General features: G+C 50.8%; 2 protein-coding genes across 2 annotated transcripts in view; one reads left to right on the top strand and one right to left on the bottom strand.

Annotated features, from left to right (window-relative positions):
• The window catches only part of LOC120924614 (N-acetyltransferase 8-like), a 72,900-nt gene that overhangs the window by 34,013 nt on the left and 15,324 nt on the right, over positions 1-23,563 (bottom strand). The window lies entirely within an intron of this gene.
• LOC120924605 (N-acetyltransferase 8-like) lies at positions 15,308-20,029 on the top strand. Its single transcript, XM_040335600.1, has 2 exons — positions 15,308-15,492; positions 19,143-20,029. The coding sequence occupies exon 2, from the start codon at positions 19,152-19,154 to the stop codon at positions 19,821-19,823; it is 672 nt and encodes a 223-aa protein (XP_040191534.1). The 5' UTR covers positions 15,308-15,492; positions 19,143-19,151; the 3' UTR covers positions 19,824-20,029.

The following is a 23,563-nucleotide window of genomic DNA, read 5'->3' as shown; positions in this document are numbered from 1 at the left end:
GGGCTGCATTCATATACAAAGTGGGGCTGCATTCATAGACAAAAGTGGGGCTGCATTTATATACAAAAGTGGGACTGAATTTATTTACAAAAGTGGGACTGCATTTATATACAAAAGTGGGACTGCATTCATAGACAAAAGTGGGACTGCATTCATAGACAAAAGTGGGACTGCATTCATAGACAAAAGTGGGACTGCATTCATAGACAAAAGTGGGACTGCATTCATAGACAAAAGTGGGGCTGCATTCATATACAAAGTGGGGCTGCATTCATAGACAAAAGTGGGACTGCATTCATAGACAAAAGTGGGGCTGCATTCATATACAAAGTGGGGCTGCATTCATAGACAAAAGTGGGACTGCATTTATATACAAAAGTGGGACTGAATTTATTTACAAAATTGGGACTGCATTTATATACAAAAGTGGGACTGAATTTATTTACAAAAGTGGGACTGAATTTATTTACAAAAGTGGGACTGAATTTATATACAAAAGTGGGGCTGCGTTCATATATACAGAGGTGCTGCATTCATATGTACAGTGAGGCTGCAATGATGGGCTCTGATGAGGCTGCATTGATCTCTTGTACCACGTCTGCAGTCTCTGACCATCCCTTGTACCATGTCTGCAGTCTCTCACCATCTCTTGTACCATGTCTGCAGTCTCTGACCATCCCTTGTACCATGTCTGCAGTCTCTGACCATCTCTTGTACCATGTCTGCAGTCTCTGACCATCTCTTGTACCATGTCTACAGTCTCTGACCATGTCTTGTACCATGTCTGCAGTCTCTGACCATGTCTTGTACCATGTCTGCAGTCTCTGACCATCCCTTGTACCACGTCTGCAGTCTCTGACCATCTCTTGTACCATGTCTGCAGTCTCTGACCATGTCTTGTACCATGTCTGCAGTCTCTGACCATGTCTTGTACCATGTCTGCAGTCTCTGACCATCCCTTGTACCACGTCTGCAGTCTCTCACCATCTCTTGTACCATGTCTGCAGTCTCTGACCATCCCTTGTACCACGTCTGCAGTCTCTGACCATCTCCTGTATCATGTCTGCAGTCTCTGACCATCTCTTGTACCATGTCTGCAGTCTCTGACCATCTCTTGTACCATGTCTGCAGTCCCTGACAATCGTCTACAAACTATGGGATAGATTTATGGCATTTATATTTAAATATTTTTTACTAGTAATGGTGGCGATCATTGATTTTTAGCGGTACTGCAACATTGCAGCGGACACACCGGACACCTAATTGAGTTCTGTAAGAAACACCTTATTTTCTGGCAGTGCCCCTCCCGAGACTAGACTCTGAATCCGCCCTTGGGGAGGAGCCTGTGATACTTATGTACATGGAAGGGGCCTGTGATACTTATGTGCATGGGAGGAGCCTGTGATACTTGTGTACATGGGAGGAGCCTGTGATACTTATGTACATGGGGGGAGCCTGTGATCTTATGTACATGGGAGGAGCCTGTGGGAGGAGCCTGTGATACTTATGTACATGGGAGGAGCCTGTGATACTTATGTACATGGGAGGGGCCTGCGATACTTATGTGCATGGGAGGAGCCTGCGATACTTTTGTGCATGGGAGGAGCCTGCGATACTTATGTACATGGGAGGAGCCTGTGATACTTGTGTAAATGGGAGGAGCCTGTGATCTTATGTACATGGGAGGAGCCTGTGATACTTGTGTACATGGGAGGAGCCTGTGATACTTATGTACATGGGAGGAGCCTGTGATACTTGTGTACATGGGAGGAGCCTGTGATACTTGTGTACATGGGAGGAGCCTGTGATACTTGTGTACATGGGAGGAGCCTGTGATACTTATGTACATAGGAGGAGCCTGTGATACTTATGTGCATGGGAGGAGCCTGTGATACTTATGTACATGGGAGGAGCCTGTGATACTTATGTACATGGGAGGAGCCTGTGATACTTGTGTACATGGGAGGAGCCTGTGATACTTGTGTACATGGGAGGAACCTGTGATACTTATGTACATAGGAGGAGCCTGTGATACTTATATGCATGGGAGGAGCCTGTGATACTTATGTACATGGGAGGAGCCTGTGATACTTATGTACATGGGAGGAGCCTGTGATACTTATGTACATGGGAGGAGCCTGTGATACTTATGTACATGGGAGGAGCCTGTGATACTTTTGTACATGGGAGGAGCCTGTGATACTTATGTACATGGGAGGAGCCTGTGATACTTATGTACATGGGAGGAGCCTGTGATACTTTTGTACATGGGAGGAGCCTGTGATACTTATGTACATGGGAGGAGCCTGTGATACTTATGTACATGGGAGGAGTCTGTGATACTTATATGCATGGGAGGAGCCTGTAATACTTATGTACATGGGAGGAGCCTGTGATACTTATGTACATGGGAAGAGCCTTTGATACTTATGTACATGGAAGGAGCCTGTGATACTTGTGTGCATGGGAGGAGCCTGCGATACTTATGTACATGGGAGGAGTCTGTGATACTTGTGTAAATGGGAGGAACCTGTGATCTTATGTACATGGGAGGAGCCTGCAATACTTTTGTGCATGGGAGAAGCCTGCGATACTTATGTACATGGGAGGAGCCTGTGATACTTGTGTAATTGGGAGGAGCCTGTGATCTTATGTACATGGGAGGAGCCTGTGATACTACACCATCCATCTTTCCCTCAACTCTGACTAGGGATGAGCCGAACATACCCGGGTTCGCTTAGCACCAGAACATTCGAACAGACCGCGGGTTCGCGCGAACATTTAGAACCCCATTGAAGTCTATGGGACTCGAACGTTCGAATTCAAAAACTATCATTTTAAAGACCAATATTCAATCTAATGTTGGAAAACGTCTTTCAGAACCCGGGTCTTGCCCCAGGGAACATGTATTAATGGAAAAAATTGTTTTAAAACGGCCGTTTTTCTGGAGCAGCGATTTTAATGATGCTTAAAGTTAAAAAAAACAAAATGAAAAATTCATTTAAATATCACACCTGCTGGGTGTCTATAGTAGTGGCACGTGTTCTGGGCTGGTGCAAGGATTTTTGACACCCTAGGCGACACCTTATTTTGCCGCCCCTTGGCTCCTCCCCTGACCCCACCCCCTTTGTGCTTGCCCTGACCTTTTTAATGGCTGCTCAAAAACAAAATAAAAATACCTTCAAAGTTGCTGCTTTCTCCACAAACCAAACTTCTCCTGCAGTCCTTACTTCCAGCACCCTGCCATTCCTGCTCCCAGCAATCCTCACTCCCAGCACCCTGTCATTCCTGCTCCCAGCAATCCTCACTTCCAGCACCCTGCCATTCCTGCTCCCAGCAATCCTCACTTCCAGCACCCTGCCATTCCTGCTCCCAGCAATCCTCACTCCCAGCACCCTGCCATTCCTGCTCCCAGCAATCCTCACTCCCAGCACCCTGCCATTCCTGCTCCCAGCAATCCTCACTTCCAGCACCCTGCCATTCCTGCTCCCAGCAATCCTCACTTCCAGCACTCTGCCATTCCTGCTCCCAGCAATCCTCACTTCCAGCACCCTGCCATTCCTGCTCCCAGCAATCCTCACTTCCAGCACCCTGCCATTCCTGCTCCCAGCAATCCTCACTTCCAGCACCCTGCCATTCCTGCTCCCAGCAATCCTCACTTCCAGCACCCTGCCATTCCTGCTCCCAGAAATCCTTACTCCCAGCACCCTGCCATTCCTGCTCCCAGCAATCCTCACTCCCAGCACCCTGCCATTCCTGCTCCCAGCAATCCTCACTTCCAGCACTCTGCCATTCCTGCTCCCAGCAATCCTCACTTCCAACACCCTGCCATTCCTGCTCCCAGCAATCCTCACTTCCAGCACTCTGCCATTCCTGCTCCCAGCAATCCTCACTTCCAGCACCCTGCCATTCCTGCTCCCAGCAATCCTCACTCCCAGCACCCTGCCATTCCTGCTCCCAGCAATCCTTACTTCCAGCACCCTGCCATTCCTGCTCCCAGCAATCCTCACTTCCAGCACCCTGCCATTCCTGCTCCCAGCAATCCTCACTCCCAGCACCCTGCCATTCCTGCTCCCAGCAATCCTCACTCCCAGCACCCTGCCATTCCTGCTCCCAGCAATCCTCACTTCCAGCACCCTGCCATTCCTGCTCCCAGCAATCCTCACTCCCAGCACCCTGCCATTCCTGCTCCCAGCAATCCTCACTTCCAGCACCCTGCCATTCCTGCTCCCAGCAATCCTCACTTCCAGCACCCTGCCATTCCTGCTCCCAGCAATCCTCACTTCCAGCACCCTGCCATTCCTGCTCCCAGCAATCCTCACTTCCAGCACCCTGCCATTCCTGCTCCCAGCAATCCTCACTTCCAGCACCCTGCCATTCCTGCTCCCAGCAATCCTCACTCCCAGCACCCTGCCATTCCTGCTCCCAGCAATCCTCACTTCCAGCACCCTGCCATTCCTGCTCCCAGCAATCCTCACTTCCAGCACCCTGCCATTCCTGCTCCCAGCAATCTTCACTTCCAGCACTCTGCCATTCCTGCTCCCAGCAATCCTCACTTCCAGCACTCTGCCATTCCTGCTCCCAGCAATCCTCACTCCCAGCACCCTGCCATTCCTGCTCCCAGCAATCCTCACTTCCAGCACCCTGCCATTCCTGCTCCCAGCAATCCTCACTCCCAGCACCCTGGCACCCTGCCATTCCTGCTCCCAGCAATCTTCACTTCCAGCACTCTGCCATTCCTGCTCCCAGCAATCCTCACTTCCAGCACCCTGCCATTCCTGCTCCCAGCAATCCTCACTTACAGCACCCTGCCATTCCTGCTCCCAGCAATCCTCACTCCCAGCACCCTGCCATTCCTGCTCCCAGCAATCCTCACTCCCAGCACCCTGCCATTCCTGCTCCCAGCAATCCTCACTCCCAGCACCCTGCCATTCCTGCTCCCAGCAATCCTCACTTCCAGCACCCTGCCATTCCTGCTCCCAGCAATCCTCACTTCCAGCACCCTGCCATTCCTGCTCCCAGCAACCCTCACTTACAGCACCCTGCCATTCCTGCTCCCAGCAATCCTCACTTCCAGCACCCTGCCATTCCTGCTCCCAGCAATCCTCACTCCCAGCACCCTGCCATTCCTGCTCCCAGCAATCCTCACTCCCAGCACCCTGCCATTCCTGCTCCCAGCAATCCTCACTTCCAGCACCCTGCCATTCCTGGTCCCAGCAATCCTCACTTCCAGCACCCTGCCATTCCTGCTCCCAGCAATCCTCACTCCCAACACCCTGCCATTCCTGCTCCCAGCAATCCTCACTCCCAGCACCCTGCCATTCCTCCTCCCAGCAATCCTCACTTCCAGCACTCTGCCATTCCTGCTCCCAGCAATCCTCACTTCCAGCACCCTGCCATTCCTGGTCCCAGCAATCCTCACTTCCAGCACCCTGCCATTCCTGCTCCCAGCAATCCTCACTCCCAGCACCCTGCCATTCCTGCTCCCAGCAATCCTCACTCCCAGCACCCTGCCATTCCTCCTCCCAGCAATCCTCACTTCCAGCACTCTGCCATTCCTGCTCCCAGCAATCCTCACTTCCAGCACCCTGCCATTCCTGCTCCCAGCAATCCTCACTTCCAGCACCCTGCCATTCCTGCTCCCAGCAATCCTCACTTCCAGCACCCTGCCATTCCTGCTCCCAGCAATCCTCACTCCCAGCACCCTGCCATTCCTGCTCCCAGCAATCCTCACTTCCAGCACCCTGCCATTCCTGCTCCCAGCAATCCTCACTCCCAGCACCCTGCCATCCTGCTCCCAGCAATCCTCACTTCCAGCACCCTGCCATTCCTGCTCCCAGCAATCCTCACTTCCAGCACCCTGCCATTCCTGCTACCAGCAATCCTCACTTCCAGCACCCTGCCATTCCTGCTCCCTGCAATCCTCACTTCCAGCACCCTGCCATTCCTGCTCCCAGCAATCCTCACTTCCAGCACCCTGCCATTCCTGCTCCCAGCAATCCTCACTCCCAGCACCCTGCCATTCCTGCTCCCAGCAATCCTCACTTACAGCACCCTGCCATTCCTGCTCCCAGCAATCCTCACTTCCAGCACCCTGCCATTCCTGCTCCCAGCAATCCTCACTCCCAGCACCCTGCCATTCCTGCTCCCAGCAATCCTCACTTACAGCACCCTGCCATTCCTGCTCCCAGCAATCCTCACTCCCAGCACCCTGCCATTCCTGCTCCCAGCAATCCTCACTTCCAGCACCCTGCCATTCCTGCTCCCAGCAACCCTCACTTACAGCACCCTGCCATTCCTGCTCCCAGCAATCCTCACTTCCAGCACCCTGCCATTCCTGCTCCCAGCAATCCTCACTCCCAGCACCCTGCCATTCCTGCTCCCAGCAATCCTCACTCCCAGCACCCTGCCATTCCTGCTCCCAGCAATCCTCACTCCCAGCACCCTGCCATTCCTGCTCCCAGCAATCCTCACTTCCAGCACCCTGCCATTCCTGCTCCCAGCAATCCTCACTTCCAGCACTCTGCCATTCCTGCTCCCAGCAATCCTCACTTCCAGCACCCTGCCATTCCTGCTCCCAGCAATCCTCACTCCCAGCACCCTGCCATTCCTCCTCCCAGCAATCCTCACTTCCAGCACTCTGCCATTCCTGCTCCCAGCAATCCTCACTTCCAGCACCCTGCCATTCCTGCTCCCAGCAATCCTCACTTCCAGCACCCTGCCATTCCTGCTCCCAGCAATCCTCACTTCCAGCACCCTGCCATTCCTGCTCCCAGCAATCCTCACTCCCAGCACCCTGCCATTCCTGCTCCCAGCAATCCTCACTTCCAGCACCCTGCCATTCCTGCTCCCAGCAATCCTCACTCCCAGCACCCTGCCATCCTGCTCCCAGCAATCCTCACTTCCAGCACCCTGCCATTCCTGCTCCCAGCAATCCTCACTTCCAGCACCCTGCCATTCCTGCTCCCAGCAATCCTGACTCCCAGCACCCTGCCATTCCTGCTCCCAGCAATCCTCACTCCCAGCACCCTGGCACCCTGCCATTCCTGCTCCCAGCAATCTTCACTTCCAGCACTCTGCCATTCCTGCTCCCAGCAATCCTCACTTCCAGCACCCTGCCATTCCTGCTCCCAGCAATCCTCACTTCCAGCACCCTGCCATTCCTGCTCCCAGCAATCCTCACTCCCAGCACCCTGCCATTCCTGCTCCCAGCAATCCTCACTCCCAGCACCCTGCCATTCCTGCTCCCAGCAATCCTCACTCCCAGCACCCTGCCATTCCTGCTCCCAGCAATCCTCACTTCCAGCACCCTGCCATTCCTGCTCCCAGCAATCCTCACTTCCAGCACCCTGCCATTCCTGCTCCCAGCAATCCTGACTCCCAGCACCCTGCCATTCCTGCTCCCAGCAATCCTCACTCCCAGCACCCTGGCACCCTGCCATTCCTGCTCCCAGCAATCTTCACTTCCAGCACTCTGCCATTCCTGCTCCCAGCAATCCTCACTTCCAGCACCCTGCCATTCCTGCTCCCAGCAATCCTCACTTACAGCACCCTGCCATTCCTGCTCCCAGCAATCCTCACTCCCAGCACCCTGCCATTCCTGCTCCCAGCAATCCTCACTCCCAGCACCCTGCCATTCCTGCTCCCAGCAATCCTCACTCCCAGCACCCTGCCATTCCTGCTCCCAGCAATCCTCACTTCCAGCACCCTGCCATTCCTGCTCCCAGCAATCCTCACTCCCAGCACCCTGCCATTCCTGCTCCCAGCAACCCTCACTTACAGCACCCTGCCATTCCTGCTCCCAGCAATCCTCACTTCCAGCACCCTGCCATTCCTGCTCCCAGCAATCCTCACTCCCAGCACCCTGCCATTCCTGCTCCCAGCAATCCTCACTCCCAGCACCCTGCCATTCCTGCTCCCAGCAATCCTCACTTCCAGCACCCTGCCATTCCTGGTCCCAGCAATCCTCACTTCCAGCACCCTGCCATTCCTGCTCCCAGCAATCCTCACTCCCAACACCCTGCCATTCCTGCTCCCAGCAATCCTCACTCCCAGCACCCTGCCATTCCTCCTCCCAGCAATCCTCACTTCCAGCACTCTGCCATTCCTGCTCCCAGCAATCCTCACTTCCAGCACCCTGCCATTCCTGGTCCCAGCAATCCTCACTTCCAGCACCCTGCCATTCCTGCTCCCAGCAATCCTCACTCCCAACACCCTGCCATTCCTGCTCCCAGCAATCCTCACTCCCAGCACCCTGCCATTCCTCCTCCCAGCAATCCTCACTTCCAGCACCCTGCCATTCCTGCTCCCAGCAATCCTCACTTCCAGCACCCTGCCATTCCTGCTCCCAGCAATCCTCACTTCCAGCACCCTGCCATTCCTGCTCCCAGCAATCCTCACTTCCAGCACCCTGCCATTCCTGCTCCCAGCAATCCTCACTCCCAGCACCCTGCCATTCCTGCTCCCAGCAATCCTCACTTCCAGCACCCTGCCATTCCTGCTCCCAGCAATCCTCACTCCCAGCACCCTGCCATCCTGCTCCCAGCAATCCTCACTTCCAGCACCCTGCCATTCCTGCTCCCAGCAATCCTCACTTCCAGCACCCTGCCATTCCTGCTCCCAGCAATCCTGACTCCCAGCACCCTGCCATTCCTGCTCCCAGCAATCCTCACTCCCAGCACCCTGCCATTCCTGCTCCCAGCAATCTTCACTTCCAGCACTCTGCCATTCCTGCTCCCAGCAATCCTCACTTCCAGCACCCTGCCATTCCTGCTCCCAGCAATCCTCACTTACAGCACCCTGCCATTCCTGCTCCCAGCAATCCTCACTCCCAGCACCCTGCCATTCCTGCTCCCAGCAATCCTCACTCCCAGCACCCTGCCATTCCTGCTCCCAGCAATCCTCACTCCCAGCACCCTGCCATTCCTGCTCCCAGCAATCCTCACTCCCAGCACCCTGCCATTCCTGCTCCCAGCAATCTTCACTTCCAGCACTCTGCCATTCCTGCTCCCAGCAATCCTCACTTCCAGCACCCTGCCATTCCTGCTCCCAGCAATCCTCACTTCCAGCACCCTGCCATTCCTGCTCCCAGCAATCCTCACTTCCAGCACCCTGCCATTCCTGCTCCCAGCAACCCTCACTTACAGCACCCTGCCATTCCTGCTCCCAGCAATCCTCACTTCCAACACCCTGCCATTCCTGCTCCCAGCAATCCTCACTTACAGCACCCTGCCATTCCTGCTCCCAGCAATCCTCACTTCCAGCACCCTGCCATCCCACCTCTCAATATCCTGCCATCACTTAGCCCAGCCTGCCACCTCTGTGACATGTGACAGCAAATGCGTTTAGTTGCTATTAAACAGCACACATGCAGTAAGAGCGACTGCGTTTCTGTGCAATTCAATAGCCCACTGGCATTAACAGCGACTGCGTTTCTGTGCAAATAAATAGCACACGTGCAGTAACAGGTAATGCGTCTGTGTGTGCAATTAACTAGCACACGTACTATGTTTAAGCTAATCCCTAATGCAGGCAATACAACACGTTAGAGCGCTGCATCAAGCACAATCTCCTGCCTGACAGATACTAATAGCAGATCTAGCTAAGCTATACAGTTTATAAATATATTGACAACTCCTAGGGATGTGAATATATTCTCTACAAACTGTAGATTTAACTATACTGACTAGCCTTCCTGCTCTATCTATCTATCTATCTATCTATCTATCTATCTATCTATCTATCTATCTATCTATCTATCTATCTATCTATCTATCTATCTATCTATCTATCTCTTTCTCTATCTATCTATCTATCTATCTATCTATCTTTCTATCTATCTATCTATCTGGTAGAAAAGACACTGTGGGCCTGATTCATGTAGATCTGCGGATCTACCTGGTTTGCGATCCGCCGGTGCAATTTAGCGAGGCAAGTGCATGATTCATAAAGCACTTACCTCGCAAACTGCACCGTCGGATCCTAACTCCCCCCGGCGGAATGCAAATTCCACGGCTAGGGGGAGTGTACAATTTAAATCAGGCGCGTTCCCGCGCCGATTTAACTGCGCATGCGCCGGGGCGAAAAAGCCCAGTGCGCATGCTCCAAATGACGTCGCTACGACGTCATTGTTTGCGGCGGGTACGTCGTTTGCGGCCATCGGTATTCCCGATCGCGGTACGCAAACGACGTAGAAAATTTAAAAATCGGCGCGGGAACGTCGGCCATACTTAACATTAGCTACCCCTCATAGAAGCAGGGGTAGCTATCCGCCGGAAAAACCCGAACGCAAACGACGTAGAAAACGAGCGACGGGCGGGCGTACGGACGTGAATCGGCGGTTTTCCTCATTTGCATATGCGATGGGTAAAAAATCGCGACGACACCTAGCGGCCGGCGGGAGATTACAGCCTAAGATTCGACTGGTGTAAGTCACTTACACCAGTCGGATCTAAGGGAGATCTATGCGGAACTGATTCTTATGAATCAGTCGCATAGCTCCGACGGTGGGATCTCACAGATCCGACGGTGGGGTCTCACAGATACGACGGCGGATCAGGAGATCCGCCGGCGTATCTCTATCTGAATCTGCCCCTGTGTCTCTATCTATCTCTCTCTCTCTAACTGTCTGACTGCTCTTCTCTGTAACAAAGCGGAACACACTACACGAGGCCGCCGTGCAGACTGCCTTTTATAGTGTGGGGCGTGTACTAATCCCCCTGAGCCATAATTGGCCAAAGCCACCCTGGCTTTGGCCAATTATGGCTCTTCGTTTTTGGCGCGCTGTGATTGGCCAAGCATGCGGGACATACAGCATGCTTGGCCAATCATCAGCGCTCAACGCCGCAGTGAATTATGGGACGTTTTACGTCACTCGAATTTGGCGCGAACGGCCCGTTTTGTTCGAATTTCGTCGAACGATCGAACGACCAATGTTCGAGTCGAACATACGTTCGTATCGAACGCGAAGCTCATCCCTAGGGAACAGCAATCTTTGTCTGACCACAGATTTTCTATTGGATTGAGGTCTGGGCTTTGACTAGGCCATTCCAACACATTTACATGTTTCCCCTTAAACCACTCAAGTGTTGCTTTAGCAGTGTGTTTGGGGTCATTGTCCTGCTGGAAGGTGAACCTCCGTCCTCGCCTCAAATCACACACAGAATGGTACAGGTTTTCCTCAAGAATATCCCTGTATTTAGCACCATCCATCTTTCCTTCAACTCTGACCAGTTTCCCAGTCCCGACTGCTGAAAAACATCCCCACAGCATGATGCCTCCACCACCATGTTTCACAGTGGGGATGGTGTTCTTTGGGTGATGTGTTGGGTTTGCGCCAGACATAGCGTTTTCTTTGATGGCTAAAAAGTTCAACCTTAGTCTTATCAGACCAGAGCCCCTTCATTCCTCCATACATGTTGGGAGTCTCCCACATGCCTTTTCACAAACTCAAAACGCGCCATTTTGTTTTTTTGCTGAAAGTAATGTCTTTCTTCTGGCCACTCTGCCATAAAACCCAACTCTATGGAGCGTACGGCTTATTGTCCCCCTATGTACAGATACTCCAGTCTCTGCTGTGGAACTCTGTAGCTCCTCCAGGGTCTCTGTGCCGCCTCTCTGATTAATGCCCTCCTTGCCCGGTCCGTGAGATTTGGTGTGCGGCCGTCTCTTGGCAGGTTTGCTGTTGTGCCGTGTTCTTTCCATTTGGTTATGCTAGATTTTATGGGATCATTAAAGGTTTTGATATTTTTTTATAACCTAACCCTGACTTTGTCCCTTCCTTGTTTGGAGAGTCCCTCGGTCTTCATGGCAGTGTTTGGTTAGTGGTGCCTCTTGCTTAGGTGTTGGGGCCTTTTTTAGGACTGAGTACAAGTACCGATACTTTTTTTCAAGTACTCGCCGATACCGATTACCAATACTTTTTTTAAAAATGTGTCCCCAAATGCAGCAATGTCCACCCACAAATGCAACAGTGTCCCCCACAAATGCAGCAATGTCCCCCACAAATGCAGCAATGTCCACCCACAAATGCAACAGTGTCCCCCACAAATGCAGCAATGTCCCCCACAAATGCAGCAATGTCCCCCCACAAATGCAGCAATGTCCACCCACAAATGCAACAGTGTCCCCACAAATGCAGCCATGTCCCACACAAATGCAGCAATGTCCACCCACAAATGCAGCCATGTCCCCCACAAATGCAACAGTGTCCCCCACAAATGCAGCCATGTCCCCACAAATGCAGCAATGTCCCCCACAAATGCAACAGTGTCCCCCACAAATGCAACAGTGTCCCCCACAAATGCAGCAGTGTCCCCCACAAATGCAGCAATGTCCCCCACAAATGCAGCCATGTCCCCCACAAATGCAGCCATGTCCCCACAAATGCAACAGTGTCCCCCACAAATGCAGCCATGTCCCCCATAAATGCAGCCATGTCCCCACAAATGCAGCCATGTCCCACACAAATGCAACAGTGTCCCCACAAATGCAACAGTGTCCCCCACAAATGCAGCCATGTCCCCCATAAATGCAGCCATGTCCCCACAAATGCAGCCATGTCCCACACAAATGCAGCCATGTCCCCCACAAATGCAGCCATGTCCCCACAAATGCAACAGTGTCCCCCACAAATGCAGCCATGTCCCCCATAAATGCAGCCATGTCCCCACAAATGCAGCCATGTCCCCACAAATGCAGCCATGTCCCCCACAAATGCAGCAGTGTCCCCCACAAATGCAGCCATGTCCCCCACAAATGCAGCCATGTCCCCTCACAAATGCAGCAGTGTCCCCCACAAATGCAGCAATGTCCACCCACAAATGCAACAGTGTCCCCACAAATGCAGCCATGTCCCCACAAATGCAGCCATGTCCCACACAAATGCAGCCATGTCCCCCACAAATGCAGCCATGTCCCCACAAATGCAACAGTGTCCCCCACAAATGCAGCCATGTCCCCCATAAATGCAGCCATGTCCCCACAAATGCAGCCATGTCCCCACAAATGCAGCCATGTCCCCCACAAATGCAACAGTGTCCCCCACAAATGCAGCCATGTCCCCCACAAATGCAGCCATGTCCCCTCACAAATGCAGCAGTGTCCCCCACAAATGCAACAGTGTCCCCCACAAATGCAGCAATGTCCCCCACAAATGCAGCAATGTCCACCCACAAATGCAACAGTGTCCCCCACAAATGCAGCAATGTCCCCCACAAATGCAGCAATGTCCACCCACAAATGCAACAGTGTCCCCCACAAATGCAGCAATGTCCCCCACAAATGCAGCAATGTCCACCCACAAATGCAACAGTGTCCCCACAAATGCAGCCATGTCCCCACAAATGCAGCCATGTCCCACACAAATGCAGCCATGTCCCCACAAATGCAACAGTGTCCCCCACAAATGCAGCCATGTCCCCCATAAATGCAGCCATGTCCCCACAAATGCAGCCATGTCCCCCACAAATGCAGCCATGTCCCCCACAAATGCAGCCATGTCCCCTCACAAATGCAGCAGTGTCCCCCACAAATGCAGAAATGTCCCCCACAAATGCAGCAGTGTCCCCACAAATGCAGCAATGTCCCCCACAAATGCAGCAATGTCCCCCACAAATGCAGCAATGTCCCCCACAAATGCAGCAATGTCCCCCACAAATGCAACAGTGTCCCCCACAAATGCAGCCATGTCCCCACAAATGCAGCAATGTCCCCCACAAATGCAGCCATGTCCCCAAAGAGAAAGCCAAGCCCCCCCCCCCCCCATCGCTTAGTTGATCAGCGCGGGGAACAATACAGCTTTCATTTGAATAGCTGTGTGTTCCCCCGGCCGCGCCTCATCATATATAGCCCCTCCCCCTTGTCCGGGCACTTTGATAGACAGATCACCCATCCAATCCTGGGACGGGTGATCTGTCTTTTAAAGTGCCCGGACAAGGGGGAGGGGCTATATATGACGAGGCGCGGCCGGGGGAACACACAGCTATTCAAATGAAAGCTGTATTGTTCCCCGCGCTGATCAACTAGAAGGCGGCTGCGGCGGGGATGGGGAGGTCTTGGCTTTCTCTTTAAAGACTGCACTGCTCCGCTCTCCGCGCGCTCTCCGCCCGCTCTCGCTCTGAAAAAAAAAAAAGTATCAGGCGAAGCATCGGGAGCATTTGCGCGAGTACAAGTACTCGCGCAAATGCTCGGTATCGGGACAACCCTAGTTGTATGTATGTATTTTTCTAATTTTACTTCACCAACTTGGACCAGTGTTTTATGATCCATCGCATATAATTCAGATAAAAAAAAAAAACATTGAACTAAAGGCTGAACTAAAGGCTGTAATGTAACAAAATAGGTAAAAAGCCAAGGGGGGGTGAATACTTTTGCAAGGCACTCTAGTAATATACGCAGAGGGATGTGAGTGCTTTCTCAGTGACACAAATACGTAGTAGTAGTAGTTGTAAAAGTGTAGGATTTATAGACAGCAATCCGGAGCATTACGGAGTAACTGTCCAAGGAGGTGGGAGGGGGTGACTGGGAGAAGATGGGAGGGGGACTGGGAGCCAATGGGAGGGGGGGGGACTGGGAGGAGATGGGAGGGGGACTGGGAGGAGATGGGAGGGGGGACTGGGAGGAGATGGGAGGGGGGACTGGAAGCCAATGGGAGGGGGGGGACTGGGAGGAGATGGGAGGGGGGATTGGGAGGAGATGGGAGGGGGGACTGGAAGCCAATGGGAGGGGGGGGGGACTGGGAGGAGATGGGAGGGGGGATTGGGAGGAGATGGGAGGGGGGACTGGAAGCCAATGGGAGGGGGGGGACTGGGAGGAGATGGGAGGGGGGATTGGGAGGAGATGGGAGGGGGGACTGGGAGCCAATGGGAGGGGGGGGACTGGGAGGAGATGGGAGGGGGACTGGGAGGAGATGCGAGGGGGGATTGGGAGGAGATGGGAGGGGGGACTGGAAGCCAATGGGAGGGGGGGACTGGGAGGAGATGGGAGGGGGACTGGGAGGAGATGGGAGGGGCGACTGGAAGCCAATGGGAGGGGGGGGACTGGGAGGAGATGGGAGGGGGACTGGGAGGAGATGGGAGGGGGGACTGGGAGAAGATGGGAGGGGGGGGGACTGGGAGGAGATGGGAGGGGGACTGGGAGGAGATGGGAGGGGGGGACTGGGAGAAGATGGGAGGGGTGATTGGGAGGAGATGGTAGGGGGGGGGGGACTGGAAGCCAATGGGAGGGGGGACTGGGAGGAGATGGGAGGGGGGACTGGGAGGGAATGTGATGTCACATACAAACTTAATCCAGAGCCCCCCCACCCTCCTCAGTGTCTCCAGCAGTCCTTTCTCCTCTCCGCACATCTTCGGTCTTCTGCGCGTTGCATGGTGATCGGCTCTTACTTTATGAAAGCTTCAAGTTGTGCTGTAAGGCTGGTGCACACAGGTCACGCTCGGTCACTTGTATGTGCTGACCTCAGCTCGTCACCCTCTATAGAGTCGCGTAGCGGAGGTGAGTACACGACTCCAAATCTGTCATCTCGGCGGTTGGCATCAGACCAGTTTCCTCTCCATGTGTGATTGAGGAACTGCGCTCATTTCACTTCCTATAAATTTAACCAGAGGGAACGTTATCTGCCGCCGGACTTTGTAACCGGCTGTGTCGCTCGTTGTTTCCTTTTTCAGTCTGGTTAAAGCCCAACTCCAGGAAAAAAAAAAAAATTAAACATCACATTGGGGGTTATTTACGAAAGGCAAATCCACTTTGCAAAACAAGTGCAAACTACAAGTGAAAAGCGCGCTTGAAATTGCACTGAAAGTGCACTTGGAAGTGCAGTCGCTGTAAATCTGAGGGGAAGCTCTGCTGATTTCATCATCCAATCATGTACAAGCTAATTGCTGTTTTTTATTTTCCTTGCATGTCCCCCTCGGATCTACAGCAAGAGCAATTTCAGTGCGATTTCAAGTGCACTTAGCACTTGTAGTGCAAAGTGGATCTGCCTTTCGTAAATAACCGCCATTGGGCTAGATTCAGCAAGAAGATACGGCGGCGTATCTCCAGATACGCCGCCGTAAATTCAAATCTGCGCCGGCGTATCTTTACGCCTATTCTCCAAGGCAGATACGTAGAAAAAATAGGCTTCCTCCGCCGACGTAACTTGAATGCGGCGGCGTATAATTGTGTGCATTTTTACGCTGGCCGCTAGGGGGCGCTTCCGTTGTTTTCGGCGTAGAGTGTGCAAATTACCTAGTTACGCCGATTCACAAATGTACGTGCGCCCGGCGGTAGTTTTTTACGTCGTTTGCGTAAGGCTTTTTCGGCGTAACGTTGCTCCTGCTTTTATGAGGCGCACGCAATGTTAAGTATGGACGTCGTTCCCGCTTCGATTTTTGATTTTTTTACGTCGTTTGCGTAAGTCGTTCGCGAATAGGGCTGGACGTAATTTACGTTCACGTCGAAACCAATACGTCGTTGCGGCGTACTTGGGAGCAATGCACACTGGGATATGTACATGGACGGCGCATGCGCCGTTCGTAAAAAACGTCAATCACGTCAGGTCATCACACATTGCCATAAAACACGCCCCCCCTCCCACATTTGAATTACGCGCGCTTACGCCGACCCCATTTATGCTACGCCGCCGCAACTTACGAAGCAAGTGCTTTGTGAATACTGCACTTTCTCCTGTAAGTTGCGGCGGCGTAGCGTAAATACGATATGCTGCGCCGCCGTTGATACGCTGCAGCGTTTGATGGGCACAGTGGCGGCGTTTGATGGGCACAGTGGCGGCGTTTGATGGGCACAGTGGCTGCATTTGATGGGCACAGTGGCTGCATTTGATGGACACAGTGGCTGCATTTGATGGGCACAGTGGCGGCATTTGATGGACACAGTGGCTGCGTTTGATGGGCACAGTGGCTGCGTTTGATGGGCACAGTGGCTGCGTTTGATGGGCACAGTGGCTGCACTTGATGTTTTTTTTTTTTTTGAGCATTAGCTGCCGCTGGTGGACACATCAAGAAGGACCCTGGGGGTCTAACAGCCTTAAAATAAAAAATATTGAATTTAACTTTATTGTTATCACAAGGAAGCTAAGGAGGTTCATGACAGGTACTCTTTATGTAGACATCGGGGTTCTATTAGACTCCCAGACCCGGATTCTCAGAGGACTTACAACAGCGTAGCGCCATGTACGCCGTCGTAAGTCCGAATCCGAGCCCGTCGTATCTATGCGCCTGATTCTTAGAATCAGTTACGCATAAATTTCTCTTACGCCGTCGGAGCCTAACTGCATTTTTCCGCTGGCCGCTAGGGGCGTGTACGCTGATTTACGCGCCGAAATATGTAAATTAGCTAGATAGCGAATTCCCAAACATACACGCGGCCGACGCAGAAAAGATACGCCGTTTACGGTAGGCTTTTCCCGGCGTATAGTTGCCCCTGCTATATGAGGCATTAGTGCGGCGTACCAATGTTAAGTATGGCCGTCGTTCCTGCGTCGAAATTTAAAAAAGTTACGTCGTTTGCGTAAATCGTCCGTGAACGGGGCTGGACGTCATTTACGTTCACGTTGAAACCAATGACGTCCTTGCGGCGTACTTTGGAGCAATGCACCCTGGGAAATTCCACGGAAAGGAGCATGCGCCGTTCGGGAAAAACGTCAATCACGTCGGGTCACAGTACATTTACATAAAACACGCCCCCCTGATCCAAATTTGAATTAGGCGGGCTTGCGCCGGCCGATTTACGCTACGCCGCCGCAACTTGCGGAGCAAGTGCTTTGAGAATACAGCACTTGCCCGTCTAAGTTGCGGAGGCGTAACGTAAAGCGGATACATTACGCCGCTGCAGAAATACGCCGCTGGACGAGAAACTGGCCCCCAATGTCTCTCCTGCGCTCCAATGCAGCTAATCACTACCTGACACGTTTGACACTTTTTGGGGACCAGTGACACTAATACAGTGACTAGTGCTAAGAATATGCACTGTCACTGTACTAATGACAATGGCTGGGAAAGGGTTAACATCAGGGGAGATAAATAGGTGAACTGTGTGCCTAGCCAGCATTTATGTGTACTGTGTGGGAGGTGCTTTGACTAAGGGAAGTGATGGATTTTATTCCCTGCTACTGTAGGAACACAAAATCCATCCCTTCCCCCGTAATTTTTTTTTTACTAGATTAACCACCTAAGGACCGCCTAACGCCGATATACGTCGGCAGAATGGCACGGCTGGGCACAATCACGTAAGGGTACATCCCCTTTAAGTGCCCAGCCGTGGGTCGCGCGCGTGATTGTCTGTTCCCTGATATAGGGAAAGGCGATCAATGATGTCACACGTCCAGCCCCGCCCCCCTACAGTTAGAAACACATATGAGGACACACTTAACCCCCTACAGCGCCCCCCTAGTGGTTAACTCCTAAACGGCAATTGTCATTTTCACAGTAATCAGTGCATTTTTATAGCACTCTTCGCTGTGAAAATGACAATGGTCCCAAAAATGTGTCAAAATTGTCCGATGTGTCATAATGTCGCGGTCACGAAAAAAAAAAAACGCTGATCGCCGCCATTAGTAGTAAAAAAAAAAATTATTAATAAAAATGCAATAAAACTATCCCCTATTTTGTAAGCGCTATAACTTTTGCGCAAACCAATCGTTAAACGATTATTGCGATTTTTTTTTTTTTACCAAAAATAGGTAGAAGAATACGTATCGGCAAATTTTTTTTCTTTTTTTATATATATTTTTGCGGGACATTTATTATAAAAAAAGTAAAAAATGTTGCCCTTTTTTTAAAAAAAATGTCGCTCTTATTTTTGTTTATAGCGCAAAAAATAAAAGCCGCAGAGGTGATCAAATACCACCAAAAGAAAGCTCTATTTGTGGGGAAAAAAGAACGCCAGTTTTGTTTGGGAGCCACGTCGCACGACCGCGCAATTGTCAGTTAAAGCGACGCAGCGCCGAATTGCAAAAAAGGGGCCAGGTCCTTTAGCTGCCTAATGGTCCGGGTCTTAAGTGGTTAATATTCTACCATCTCTTCACATCAGATCTTCAACAAACGCACAACCGCTAACAACTTGCATCTCACTTTTCATGCTTTAATGACTTCTTCGGTTTTCAGTAACAGATATTGACCAGTCGTATGTTCATTTCTTTACAGAACGTTGCTATGTCTCCTTTCATTATCCGAAAGTACCGAGATTCCGACTATGACGCGGCCCGAAATTTGTTTTCTAGCGGCGTTGTAGAGAACAGCGGCCGAGCCTTTAGACACGCCTTGCAGCTACCGCACATCTGGCTTCTGTTGTCCGCTCTGCTCCTCCTTCCTGCGTTACGCGTTGTGTCCATTGGCCATTCCATCCTTGCCGCGGCCCTGGCATTGGCCGGATTGTGGTTCGGATGCCGGTATTTGTATACGGAGTACGTCCAGTTTTCCCTCTCGGACGACATGCTGAACATCCGGAAGTACTACTTGGAGCGGGACGGTTACGGCTTCTGGGTGGCGGAGTCGGGAGGAGAGTTGGTGGGGACGGTGGCCGCCCTTCCTTCTTCGGAACCCGGCGGAGAAAAACACGTGGAACTGAAACGTCTTTCGGTGTCTAAAAACCACCGCGGTAAAGGCATCGCCAAGGCTTTGTGTAGGACGGTGATGGAGTTCGCCCGGCGGAGAGGTTGCGAGGCGGTGGTGTTAACGACCACTTTATCCCAGATCGGTGCCTGGAAGATGTATGAGAAGATGGGCTTCAGGCAAACTAATGTATTTATTCCACCGATCTTCAGGTTCAAATTTGTGGACTTTAAAGTGTTGGCCTACCAGTATGACCTTCCAAACCATCGATGACGTCTTCAACCTGATGGAAAATCCTTGAGATAATATCTCACGAGATGCTGAAATAATAAGCTCTCATTCTCGTAAACATTATATACCGATGCTTTTCTTTTTGGTTGTACCACCACCAAAGATCTAACGTAAAAAGTGTGATATATGCTCATGGCTATGGAAATGAAACTCTAAAAAATAAATAAATGCGTAACCACCTAGAACAACTGCTTCGCCTAATACTTTTCTTGACCAATGTAGATAAGATGTCCCACCTTGTTTTGTGTCTTTGCCGACCATGAGATAAAATGTCCCACCTTGTTTTGTGTCTTTGCCGACCATGAGATAAGATGTCCCACCTTGTTTTGTGTCTTTGCCGACCATGAGATAAGATGTCCCACCTTGTTTTGTGTCTTTGCCGACCATGAGAAAAGATGCCCCACCTTGTTTTGTGTCTTTGCCGACCATGAGATAAGATGTCCCACCTTGTTTTGTGTCTTTGCCGACCATGAGATAAGATGTCCCACCTTGTTTTGTGTCTTTGCCGACCATGAGAAAAGATGTCCCACCTTGTTTTGTGTCTTGGCCGACCATGTTATAAGATGTCCCACCTTGTTTTGTGTCTTTGCCGACCATGAGATAAGATGTCCCACCTTGTTTTGTGTCTTTGCCGACCATGAGAAAAGATGTCCCACCTTGTTTTGTGTCTTTGCCGACCATGAGAAAAGATGTCCCACCTTGTTTTGTGTCTTGGCCGACCATGTTATAAGATGTCCCACCTTGTTTTGTGTCTTTGCCGACCATGAGATAAGATGTCCCACCTTGTTTTGTGTCTTTGCCGACCATGAGATAAGATGTCCCACCTTGTTTTGTGTCTTTGCCGACCGTGAGTACTCACCACACCCCCCCCCCCCCCCATGCTATTAACTAAATAACGAGACCACACACGAATTGGAGTACAAATGGCCATAGCAGCCTTTTTATTGACAGAAACAACTTATCGGCCTGTTGTAGAAAGATGTGGATACGCTGCGCTGCCAATAATGTATAAATGGTAGCTGCTAAGGGGTTAGGAGTTAATATTGGTTAGGGTTAGGGGTTAGGATTTAGTATTATAGTTAGGGGTTAATATTAGTTAGGATTTAGTATTAGAGTTAGGGGTTAGGGTTTAATATTAGGCTTAGGTTTAGGATTGGGGTTAGGGCTTAGTATTAGGGTTAGGGGTTAGAATTAGGGATTAATATTAGACTTAGGGTTAATATTAGAGTTAGGGGTTAGGGCTTAGTGTTAGGGTTCAGTATTAGAGTTAGGGGTTAAGATTAGGGTTAGGGTTAGGGGTTAGGATTTAGTATTATAGTTAGGGGTTAATATTAGTTAGGATTTAGTATTAGAGTTAGGGGTTAGGGTTTAATATTAGGCTTAGGTTTAGGATTGGGGTTAGGATTTAGTATTAGAGTTAGGGGTTAGGGTTTAATATTAGGCTTAGGTTTAGGATTGGGGTTAGGATTTAATATTGGGTCAGGATTAGGGGGTCAATATTAGATTTAGGGGTTAGGATTTAGTATTAGGGGTTAGTATTAGAGTTAGGGCTTAGTATTAGGGTTAGGGGTTAGAATTAGGGATTAATATTAGACTTAGGGTTAATATTAGAGTTAGGGGTTAGGGCTTAGTGTTAGGGTTCAGTATTAGAGTTAGGGGTTAAGATTAGGGTTAGGGCTAGGGGTTAATGTTAGAGTTAGGGTTTAGAATTAGGGTTAGGATTAGGGGTTAATATTAGAGTTGGGGTTAGGGTTTAGTATTAGGGTTAGGGGTTAAGTGTAGGGTTAGGGGTTAGTGTTAGGGTAAGGGGTTAGGAGTTAATATTAGTTAGGGTTAGGGTTTAGTATTAGGGTTAGGGGTTAATATTAGGGTTTGGGTTTATTATTAGAATTAGGGGTTAATATTAGAGTTAGGAGTTAGGATTTAGTATTAGGGTTAGGGGTTAATATTAGTTAGGGGTTAGGATTTAGTATTAGAGTTAGGGGTTAGGGTTTAATATTAGGATTGGGGTTAGGGGTTAACATTAGAGTTAGGATTTAATATTGGGTCGGGGTCAGGATTAGGGGGTCAATATTAGATTTAGGGGTTAGGATTTAGTATTAGGGGTTAGTATTAGAGTTAGGGCTTAGTATTAGGGTTAGGAGTTAGAATTAGGGATTAATATTAGACTTAGGGTTAATATTAGAGTTAGGGTTAGGATTTAATATTAGGGTTAAGGGCTGGGGTTTTTATTTGTATCATTTTATTTATTTTATTATTTATTTATTTATTATTATTTAGAAATCGGAAGGGTTTTTGGGACTGTAAACGAGGTTCATGATATCATTCACCTCCGTCCCTGATTCAGAAAATAGTAAGGGGGGGGGGGGGTTGCGGGACTTTTGAGGGAGGCACGGGACACGAGGTAGGAGAAATTTTCGAATTGTTTAATTGGCATATAAACTTTTTTTTTTTTTGTTTGTTTGTATGCCAATTATTATTTTATTTTCATTTAACTGTTGCATTTGAGCAGGAAAACGCACGTAAAACGCTCAAATCAAGCGTTTTCATGCATTTTTAGAAAATAAATAAAAAAATAACGCTTCAAAAACGCACCGATCTGCCCGATTCAAGCTACCCCCCCCCCCCCCCCAAAAAAAATCTCCAAAACTTTTTTTTTTTAAACTTCAGGCGTTCGGCTCCGGGTGACTTGTAGTGGAGATTTGTGAACCGTCTCCATAGAGAATAATTATTTTTTTTCTCCTCCGGCGTTTCGGGGTTTGTGATTGGAGCCTGAAAGCCCCCCCCCCCCCTCTCCGGGGTCACTTCACGTGGAATCAGAGCACAGAGTGTAGGGAAATCTTTTACTAATGTGTGTCTGTAAATGATACAAAGCGATACAAAGTCCACATCCTTTCCAACAGAGGCGGCGGCGGGTCACGTCAGGTGAACGGCCGACACGGGTTTATCTGAGGTTACATGATGGGGGGGGGGGGAGACACCCAAAGAAAATCTATCTACTATTAAAGTTGTATTACACACTTGTGTTTTGTAATGTGTGACACACGGAGAGTACAATAAAAAAGATATATTTCCAAAATATCAGCGCGCTAAAACAAACAAAAGCCCCTTAAACCAGGGGGTTGACAACTCGTCGGCCACCGTCCGTTGACCGCGGGGGCGGGTGATGGGTAGATCACGAAACACGTCCCCGCGTTGCCGACCCTGTGCTCTTCTCCACAGCTGCAGAGCGGCTCAGCCAATCCTAGGCTGCAGAGACAGCCCCCCCCCCCTTACATATGAGAAAGCCTCCAAAATAGCTTGGGACGGGTTCTGGGTCTTTCAAGCTCTTTCACTGTGTGTAGTGCGCCCATCCCCCCCCCCCCCCCCCGGCCCTCCTCTTCAAATCCAAGGTGCTTGTGAGTAATATTATGGGAAAGGAAGGCCAGAGGGGATCGGAGCCAGAACATTCAGCTTCCCTACACCACTCTACATGAGGAATGTTACTTCAACGCTTTTCTGACCCCTCCAGTACTGTGTCCTCCTGACCCCCCCAGTACTGTGCCCTCCTGACCCCCCCCAGTACTGTGCCCTCCTGACCCCTCTGTACTGTGCCCTCCTGACCCCTCTGTACTGTGCCCTCCTGACCCCTCTGTACTGTGCCCTCCTGACCCCTCTGTACTGTGCCTTCCTGACCCCTCTGTACTGTGCCCTCCTGACCCCTCTGTACTGGGCCCTCCTGA

This window comes from Rana temporaria, chromosome 1 (genome assembly GCF_905171775.1).
Source record: "Rana temporaria chromosome 1, aRanTem1.1, whole genome shotgun sequence".
NCBI classification, from domain to species: Eukaryota; Metazoa; Chordata; class Amphibia; order Anura; family Ranidae; genus Rana; species Rana temporaria.
The sequence above is the reverse complement of the archived record's forward strand: the minus strand, read 5'-3'. Positions and strand labels throughout refer to the sequence as shown.